General features: G+C 35.7%; 1 protein-coding gene across 8 annotated transcripts in view; it reads left to right on the top strand.

The window, feature by feature from the left end:
• Positions 1 to 9,945, top strand: part of SLC4A7 (solute carrier family 4 member 7) — a 95,231-nt gene extending 85,286 nt beyond the window's left edge. For 5 of the 8 annotated variants that reach the window (XM_071804937.1, XM_065830785.2, XM_065830791.2 and 2 more), the window contains 6 exons: positions 253 to 321; positions 765 to 938; positions 1,285 to 1,416; positions 2,137 to 2,234; positions 4,002 to 4,109; positions 5,562 to 9,945. In XM_071804937.1, the coding sequence (XP_071661038.1) occupies positions 253 to 321; positions 765 to 938; positions 1,285 to 1,416; positions 2,137 to 2,234; positions 4,002 to 4,109; positions 5,562 to 5,643 (663 nt within the window). In that variant the 3' untranslated portion in view covers positions 5,644 to 9,945. The other 3 variants (XM_065830787.2, XM_065830793.2, XM_071804934.1) reach the window with 2 other exon arrangements.
• The last annotated feature ends 225 nt before the right edge of the window (positions 9,946 to 10,170 follow it).

A 10,170-nucleotide genomic window follows, 5' to 3' on the forward strand; every position in this document is an offset into this window, starting at 1 on the left:
CGTGGTTGCAGCCGAGAAAATTGAATGAATGGGCAGTGAAGACTGAACTACTTTTTAATGTGGATAATAGCCTTGGTTTTTTGCTGCTCAATGATGCACAAATTTTCTCTATAAATAAAGAGCTTCCACTTTTACAGATTTCACTGAAGTAAAATATAAAGTAAAAAATAACTTGCTCTGTCTCTTTCACTACTGTGCAATGTTATGCCATGTTGATTACACAAGTAACTGTGGGTATTTTTTCCTCCCCAGTTTATTCCAATGCCAGTTTTGTATGGTGTCTTTCTTTACATGGGAGTATCTTCGTTAAAAGGCATTCAGGTAAAATCTGATGTTAATGAGGAATTTGCTGTTGTTTAACACTATATGAAAAGGAAACAGTAACACATTACTTTTTGTGAGCAAAAATAAGCTTAGCCCATATTGTCTGAATAGTATGTAGGATAACTTCCTGAGTGTTGTGTTCAGATATTTGTTCCTACCATGTTGTGCCTTCACTTCTCAGTTCTTTTGCATTTATTCTTTCGGCAGTATAGCTGGGCAACAAATTTTCTGAAATATTCTGAAATTATGTAGTAGTAATGAGAGGTGGGAAAAAACCCCAACAAAACAGCCCTCAGCCCCATCCTCTTGAATGTTCAGTGGCCTTCATTAGTATTTTGTTTGGGATTAACTTATGTTTCTGGAGTCCTTTGAAAATCTTTATTTCCTTATGGAGGGGAAGAAAACGATTAACTGAAGGATGATTTTGTTTTTCAATGCAGTTTTTTGACCGTATAAAACTGTTTGGAATGCCTGCCAAACATCAACCCGACCTGATTTATCTCCGTTATGTGCCACTCTGGAAGGTCCATATCTTTACAGTTGTTCAGCTCACTTGTCTAGTTCTGTTGTGGGTGATTAAAGCCTCTGCAGCTGCTGTTGTTTTCCCTATGATGGTAAGTTATCTGTTTTGCAAGTTAATAATTTTCCAAGAGCACATGCATCATCCAGCATCCCTTCAGAACATATTTGCTGCCTTAAGAAAGGAGTGGGAAAGAAACTAAAGAATATGTAGTAGAAGTTGTTCACTTTTGAAACACAAGGACTTTTCATTTCCTGAAAATAAGCAATTCATTTGTGAATAGCTGTTGAAAATGGAAATTAAGTTAACTTTGTGGTAAGATAAAACTAGTACTACAAAAAATACTTCAGTTAAAGATTTTTAATGTATTGAAAGCACATGTGTGTTTTTGTTGATTTAAATAGATTAATATAAATGATTGAATTTCTGGTTCCCTTAAGGTTCTAGCCTTAGTGTTCATTCGCAAGCTTATGGATTTGTGTTTCACCAAAAGAGAGCTCAGCTGGCTCGATGATCTTATGCCAGAAAGTAAAAAGAAGAAAGAAGATGACAAAAAGAAAAAAGAGAAGGCAGTAAGTCTGAAATCAATAAAACTAAGCATGTTCTAAATTACTAGAAAATAGTGAGAACTTTAAGTGGCCTGAGCATATGACCTTATATACCAGATATACATTTTGAAATTCTTTATTAATGAGATTTAATGCTAGAGGAACTATTACTGGCAATTGAGGAAAAGTCACTGTTTCAATTATGCTACTATGAACTATGACTCTTATTTGTGATTAAAATTAACAACTGAAGTGGAAAGAAACAATTTTTAGCACAGAATGTTGTTTTGTCTTTTGTCAGGTTAGAAGGTGGGTATGAATGGGAGAGAAAAGCAGTCACATAGGGATCTCTACCCTGTTTAAATTAATCATGAAACTGTTCACCATATCAGGGACATTTTTCTTGTGTGTGTTTGCAGAGCTGTAGTTTAAACCAACTGTTAGTTACCAGTAATACAGTAATATAGCACATATAACTTCTTCATAAATGTCATACCTAACTGTAAACCAGCTAGCTGAATTCCTTACAAAACTGGTAACACCTTCCTTCCCCACTCCCTCATTTCCCCTACGTGGATAAAATGCTTCTGAGGAAAAAGGTCTTAAATTATATCTCCTGCATTCAACTCCCGTACCTACAGGGAAACACCCCTTACCCCTATGAAAATTAACAGTCCGCATGAGATACTCTTTTGATTTCTGTTGCATGAGTAATGTTATAAACTTTTAACTCACAATTTACAGGAAGCAGAGAGAATGCTTCAGACAGGGGACAATGAAAGTGTACATCTTGCATATGGAGAAGCAAATTTGGATTTTCCTGTAAAAACCCTAAAATACAGGTACAATAAAATGTCCCCTTTTAGGAGTTTTTGTATCATATGCTGTGATTTGGTTTATGTTAAGTTGTTTATGAATGGAATTACTTTTTTCTCCTAGTCTTGTAACTCGGCCATGGTTAGGAATTATGAAGGTATATCTGACAGTGGTATAGAAGCATTTTTATGTTGCATTGTTCTTTAAAACTGCATCTTAATTATAAGTTTACATGACCATCTTGAACAGATCAGATGACTCAATTTCGACCAGCTGTACTCAAGGTGAAGAAGCTTCCTTGGTCAGTTTTTGTGGAATACTTGTGTGTTACTGTGCATGAAATACTGAGTATTAAGCAACTAATAGCATCAGTTGAGCTGTGTGTTTACCAGCCACTTGGATTTTTCAGAAAAAGTCTTAAGTGTGCAGTTCTTTGTTCATTTAAGTGAGGGCTAAAGTCTATGATTTCTGTGATATAAAAAAAACTTTTTACAGACAGCTATTTTTACTTCAAAAGGTCATTTTCTAAAAATAAATGTGAAGACAGGATTACCGGTTCTCTACCAGAAAAGGAAGTGCTGGAATTTTGCTGATGGAAAGTTGCTTCAGCACTGGAAGGTGTTTTGTCTCAGTACATCTCTCCCTGACCGAGGATGTATTCAGCTTAGTTGTTGAGTATTCAACAACTGTTCAACATACCCAGAAGATGTGACAGATAAGAGCTTGCCAGTTTTTTTGCTCTCTGATACTACAGGCTTCTAGGTTAAAAACTGGCTTTTCTATGTTTCTAGGGTAGTATCAGGTCTACCCAGATCTGAGTTGGGAAGAGGCAGATTTTTGGATTAGACATAGATTCCTGCTGAGTGCTACTGTCTACTCTAAAGAGCAGCCTTAATCAGACTTTACCAACTCAAATGCTAAAGCTTTTTTTAAAAACAAGTTTGAGTTGCTAATCGCTCTCACAGTATAACTGTGATTTCATCAGCTGTGTGCATGTATGTTTGCTATATATTTCACTGTCTTGCATCTTGCGGGAATTCCTGAGGAAAAATGGCTTTGAAATATTTCTGTGCAATTTGAAGAACTCTTAGAGGTACCCTGGGGTAGATTCTGAAGCTTAAGTATGGAACAGAACAGAAGACATGCCTATAGACAACACCCAAATCTGCTGTACATATAGATGTGTGGAGTGGAAGCAGGGGAATAGGTTTTGGAAGCTTACCATCTGCGAGGGTGAACTTAACTTCTACAGGACTGAAGGGGATGGTGGCAAAAAAACCTTGAAAAATGTCTACTAAGGCTCTGCAAGAAAAAATATAACTTGATATCTGTCTAGAATGTTGGGACTTCTAGATTTATATTAGTTTTAAATCTCAACTGAGTTACCATTTTAAAAATTTCATTAACATCTTCTCTTTTGCCCTTGGTTACTTCTTGGAAACAAAATAATTCTGATTTATGAAAGCCGTAGCAGAACAGTGTGATTCATTTCATTATTTCTAAGCATGCAAAAGAATTTTCTAAAGTTACAGGTAATTTAGAAATGAGAGATCTGTCAAATATTCTCAGTGTCTCAGTGGTATCTATGTGGAAAACTTTTAAGATGCTGTGTGATTAAGGCAGTGCTGGTGAGTTTTTGGATTTTTGTTGAAATACGTTTTTGAGAGATGAACTCAATTTGTGGCTGCGTAAATATTGAAAGCAAGCACAACTGATGTGAATGATGAGTGACAATAAGTATAATGCTGTTGCAAGGTATTGAATACTAACCAGACAGTATGTTTATTCTTTAGCGTTGATCCCTCAGTTGTAAACATATCTGACGAAATGGCCAAAACTGCACAGTGGAAGGCTCTTGCCATGAGTACTGAGAATGCCAAAGTAACCAGAGCTAACCTGAGGTAGCTATAATTACTCACGCATTTTCTAACTATGATCATGTGTTTAGCAGCTAATAACTGTACTTGTATATCTTGAAATGTATGTCAGAAAAATGAGCATACATGGTTTATAAATCTGCTTTTTGCTTTTGAGGAACTTGAATTTGAACTTAATTTTTGCTCTTTATTCTGAAGTTAAACAATTTCTATGAGGAATTCCAATTATTTGATTGAATATGTTGTTACAATTTTAAACTTACTCTTTGTTTGCTTAATACAATTGTATGCTACTCTGACGGGTTTAGGATTTCTAAAAGCTTTACTAGAGAGTATAGCATGGGAGTTGTTTGATCCTGAAGGTTACAAATGCCAATGAGAATAAAAGGTAAGTCCAGCACTTTCATTGTTTGTGCTGCCCTGGGATCTGCCCCTTGTTTCTGTGGGTCGTTTTGTCTCTGAAACTTAAACCTGGCTCAGATATTATCTTCACTGGATATGAAATATATTTGAATGAAGTACTGGGCAGATTAGGGGTCCTCAGTGCTATGAACATTTCCTGTAAGCTGACGTGCATCTTCTGTGATGCCCAGGAGCATCTTTCTCAGTGAGCTCCCCGTCAAACAAGGAAGTCTGTGTGCAATGATTCATTCTGCTATTCTGTTCTAGTTTCTTCCCTGTCTGGCCAAATCTTCTAAGAGTAACAAATGAAATGCTGAATATTTATATGGAATATCCCCGACTTGCTGGGAGCCTTGTAATTTGCAGAGACTGTTATCTGCAGATTCTTCCATCATAATGAAACTATTGCTTAGTAGTTTTTAGGTAGGAAAGAGGGGAGAACAGCCCCAGTTGACTCAAAAAACTAAGCTTATGCACTCCTGCTATCTGTACATGCATCATACTTTGGTTGATCCCTTTCAGCCAAATCTGTCAAAGGAAGACGGGTTTCAGGATATGAATTTGTCAAGTTTTGTGTAAGATTATGTGTCTGTGGAACGAGTTGGTGGTGAGGGAGTGTTCATGTGTCATTGTCCAAGCTATCTGGTACTGTCGAGCTTGCATCATGGAAACAGGAGTGGTGACTGACCACTTAGCACTTGCATATCATCTATTTATTCAACACATGCATTGCTCCAGACTAGATGTGGAAATATACTTTGTTTTGTCCAGACAGTAGGTCAGCCAAGGATGGTGAAGATGGCAGAACTTGCGGGTATTGTAACAGAAAAAGCAGTGGGACTGGCAGTGGTATTTATAGATTTATATTTATAGATCTTGGTGATTCCTCTCTTTAAGCTTGTACTACTCCTGTAAATAGTATTCTAACAATCACTAGAATGTAATAGAAATACATCACTGTAAAAGTATCCTTACATAAATACTTCAAATGTTCATTGTTAAGTATAACATGTTTTAAGTTAACCTTTACTAAAGCAAACCAGAACTTAGATTTTCCTCTTTGCTTTCAAACAGCCCTGAAAAACCAGACAGTGTGAAAATAAATGTGGAAGATGCACCTGTTGTGAAATACGTGGACGCCGAAACATCTTTATAGAGGGGAGTTGTGTGTATTTGTGTGTGTATTTATATCACTTTAGGATATTATACCATTGGAGTGTGATTTCCAGTTTAAAGAACAATGTGTATTTAATTCTGCCATTGTTTAGGGCACTGTAGATATGCTTGCATAATGAGAAGATTTTCCTACGAATGAGTGGTAATCACACTTCAGCTATTTATTTTATTGGAAATTTTATTTTCATTTTTAAATAGGAAGATTGTAATGAATGCTTCTTATTTTCAATAATCAATATGGGCATAAAAGTTAAATCAGCTTTTGCTGATTATTACTGGTCCACATTGCTTAGAATTTTGCAATACCTCTGTTTGTAATGTGCGCTATAGAAGTTTGTTTTCTATGCAGGCAATTACTTCTTGTTTTTGCAGGGTATACTTTTTTTGTTATTTCATAGAACGAATATTAATGTGCTGTTGACAAGAACTACTGTATTTTATGTTTCCACTACATGCTGGTGTTTTCTGGATTCCATCTCCTATTTTACAGAAGTGGCCTAGAGCCCTAAGTCAGGTGGTGAGCTAATTCTTAAAATACACAAATACCCTGTTCTGCTACTTTTTTTTTTTCTTCACTCTTTATTTTTCATTATTGTCCAGTAGCAGTGTGAGTGCAGTAATTGTAGTTACAGTCCCAACTCAGTATTTGCCATTCTGGACACTCCATGTTTACACAATATAATTGGATTTACAGACAACAATTTGGTCTATAGGAAGTTATACATACTTACCACACTAGTACTCTTGAATTCTATTGTTCCTGTTTTTGCTTACAGTTTTACATTGATTTTCAGGGTCTGATTTAGTCAGCTCTAAAACTGAAACTTTAGAGTATTTCATGTCCTCATCAAATATCTTTCTTGCATAATTGATTTTTAAATGTACCTTGTATTTGATTAAATTAGCTGTAGTTTAATTCTGTAATAGGTTTATGATCAGTATTATTTTATGGGTTACAAATTGCTTGTGATATTTGTGTGTACAGTTCTGATCCTCTCCATTGTAAAGGGCATATATGATAGTACACCAACTTATTTTTAAACGTTTTATTTATTTTAATTAGTATAAATTTTTATCATGTAAGATGGTTTGAAAAAATAAATATTCATTTATTAAAGTAAATGGGATTTTGGGGGGGCTTACTGATAAAGATGCAGTCAGTGCATTTATTGTACTTTTTCAGGTTCTAGTGTTTAGCATTATAATATTTGAAATAATGAGAATTTTATGTATAAATGAAAATCCTGATCACTTACCTGCACAGTTTCCATTATTAATATTTTTTGCCTTATGCCTTAGTTATTTGGCTTTAATTTCTGAAAGATCTCTTTACATTCTGAATTGCCACCAGTCCTTTCTGGATTTATTACAATGGCTTTAATTAGAATCTGTGCTCATTTAAAAACAGAAGAGGCTCTTTGCACAGTTCCGCTTTTAGCAAAATTGGAAGTTTTACCATGGACCGTATGGTAAAATTCTCAACAACTGCAAAAGCAGCAGATTCTGGAAGAAGGCAGATTTCATCTGAAAATACCACTTGAGGTAGAATTTTGGTGCTCTTCAGCCAAGTGTCACTTGGAGACAAAGTAATTGTATATTACAGAAACAAAGCAGTCAGTGGGAATAAAAAGAAATACTTAAAAATAGCATATAAGTTACATGGACTGTTACTGTTCCCTTTAAATATTTTTTTTTTTTTTTAATTTGGCTAAATTCTGGGAAGACTGTTTAAAGAAAGTAACTCATAGGGTACAGCAAATAGAAATAATGCTATCCGAACTGTCGTAACAAAAGCTCAGGTCAGTGGCAAAGCAAGTGAGGTCTGTATTACCAATTTGACTCCTACTGTGTAATGAACCATATTGATGTTCCCTTATTCTTGTAGCTGTAGCTTGTGCCTTAGTTTGAGTACTCACTCTTTCAGAAAATACCCACGTTTTCCCTCTAGTCAAACGGAGCTAAAGTGAAACTATAGCAGATGGTGTCCCAAAACTTTCTGCATTATTTAAAAAAAAAGTACTCATAAATTAGTTGTTGACTACTCAGTAGCTGTTGCAGAATCAGAGGGAAGGTATTTTGGGCAGTTTATGTAGTGTTATCCACAATATGTTACTTCTGTGTTAGTCCTCCCAGTAGTATTTTTACACTTCATGTTCACAGTCCTGCAACAATTTCCAAAGACCCCAAAAATTACTATAAGCCTCTTAGATTTTTTTTTTTTTTTGACTCTTCAATGCTGGAAATCAGGGTTCCCTGGTGCTACACACCTCGTGTCTGGCTTCTACTTCAGAAGGGTTAAGTTTTGGTCAATATTACAGGATGTGGCTATTTTTTGGGTAAAGATTAAAGGAAACAAAACCAAAGCCCTGCAAGTCTCATCACAGTATTTATGTAATTTTAATTTTAATTGTGTAGACATTTTTAACGGTGCCAGAAATACCATGACTTGCAAAGCAGTTTACAGTGACCTTTAGTTTCAGTGTTCTTGGTCAGTATCATGTTGTGCTTGCACTTTTTTTTCCATGTGAATAGAAGAAGGTCTGGTACTAAGTGCATAAAAGCCCATTGATATTCTATGGTTAAGTGACTCGCTGCTCATTTTACACCTTCTCTGCTTTAAAATCACACATAGTGTTAAAGTAAAACAGCTAAGGATGTAATTTACTTTATGTAGATATACGTATTGCCTTAACAGATGCAAAAGAACAGTGATAATTGCTGTGCACTGATCTATTTCATGGGGGTTAAGCCCTGTAAAAACTACGCCAATGTTTTTCCATTCCAACAGTCAGAGGAAAATAAACAGCCCTGCACTTTTCTTTAGATGCCTTGGTTTCCCAGAATGGAGCTTAGTGCTACTGTGTATCTGGCTGCAGAGCCACCTCAGGAAGTCCCTCTTTTTTTTTTTTTCTTCTAATTTATTTATAAATATGAATGTTTACATAAAGTGTAGGTCTTAATTTTGACCACTCCATTTAAATTATCATCTAAAATATTTCACTTAAAGTGCAGTCTCGTGTTTAAATTATATCCTACAAAACTCATTCTTAGTATTTTCTTATGTATTACAATGACATGCTTTTCATTCTGTTTACATACGTCCAAGTCAATTATACTTTATTCCTGGAATGATTTTGCAGCTATAATATCTTACGATTCAGTGAAATGTTCCAAATTGCCAAGCTGTCATCATAAAACCTGTTAGAATTTGGTTCCCTGGTGGGGGTTTTTCAACCAAATGTCTTGGCCATTTTTTCTACATTTAATGAATCATCTCCCATAAACTTAACTGTTTGCTTCACCCGCATCTCTGTCTTTCCATTGTAACTTGCGAATTTGTGCCCTTTGCAAAGGCAGGTTTGACAGGCTGTAAGATGTATCTGTAACAAATAGGTGTGATGTCGCGGAGCCTGCACCGTTTTGATGGGTTGTCTTGTACATACATTCTATAAATCATAAGCTAAACGGTTCATGATTTTCAGTTCACCAATGTAGTCTGTTAGGTGAGCACCACAATGCTTTTAGTTTTCTTTTTGCTTTATGTGATTAGTAATGTTTTAATTACTCATCTAGGTCAAATTCATTATCAAGTACAGTACAAATGTGTGAAATACTTTGTTTATACCAACAGTAATTTATTTTACAGCTAATTTTTAAGACTAGAGACACACAGCTTTGAGTCAGCATAAAAGTAGTGCTACAAAGCAAATTTCTTAGTAATTTTAAGTCAATTTTATTTTGTAACATTTTTAGTGAAAACTTGTAGGACTTCTTAGTTGGCATAAAGTTAATCTGAAGACACTTTAATATTGAATTTAGTATCTGTTGACTTTTATTTGGGATAATGAATGTGTTTTGAAAATCAATACTTTTCTAAATGATTTTATTGGCAGGACGCATAATTTTAAATATTTTTTTCTCTTGTTGCTGATATTCCTGTGCATAGGTGTCTTCCAGGGCTCAGCATCTGTAGCTGAACTGCAGTTTTGATTTTAATACTGATTATTTCAAATGCAATTACATGCTCTACGGTTCGAATTTTTTATGAAAGCTTTTCTAGTTACAGTGATGTTTTCTTACTCTACAACACAATCCAAAGCAAATGAAAACGTTATTCCAAACGTGGACTCAATGTTCAGTTTATACAGAAAACACAACTCTCAGACTTGTCTTCGATGTGAAAGATCCAGCCTTTGTTGTTTTAATTACACCGCTAGAATAAAATTATCTTTTGTATCGTTTCAGAAAGTTGGTAAAAGCAATAAAAATCTACTGAAATATACGGTGGGTTTTTGCTCTTTTCATTAAATCCATGTAGAGGGGGCGGGGGGTGCAGCGCTCGGACCCTTCCGGGAGTGGCTGGGCCCTCCTGTCCCAGCCCTGGCGTCCCTGTCTCCATGGCGACAGTCGCCGGCGTCAACGGTTGCTAGGGTTTCCCAGGCGCTTCCCAGCACGACGGTTTGCGATTGGCCGGAAGCCCGGCTCTTTCCGAAGAAAGTGGGACGCG

This window comes from Patagioenas fasciata, chromosome 2 (genome assembly GCF_037038585.1).
Source record: "Patagioenas fasciata isolate bPatFas1 chromosome 2, bPatFas1.hap1, whole genome shotgun sequence".
Taxonomy (NCBI): domain Eukaryota; kingdom Metazoa; phylum Chordata; class Aves; order Columbiformes; family Columbidae; genus Patagioenas; species Patagioenas fasciata.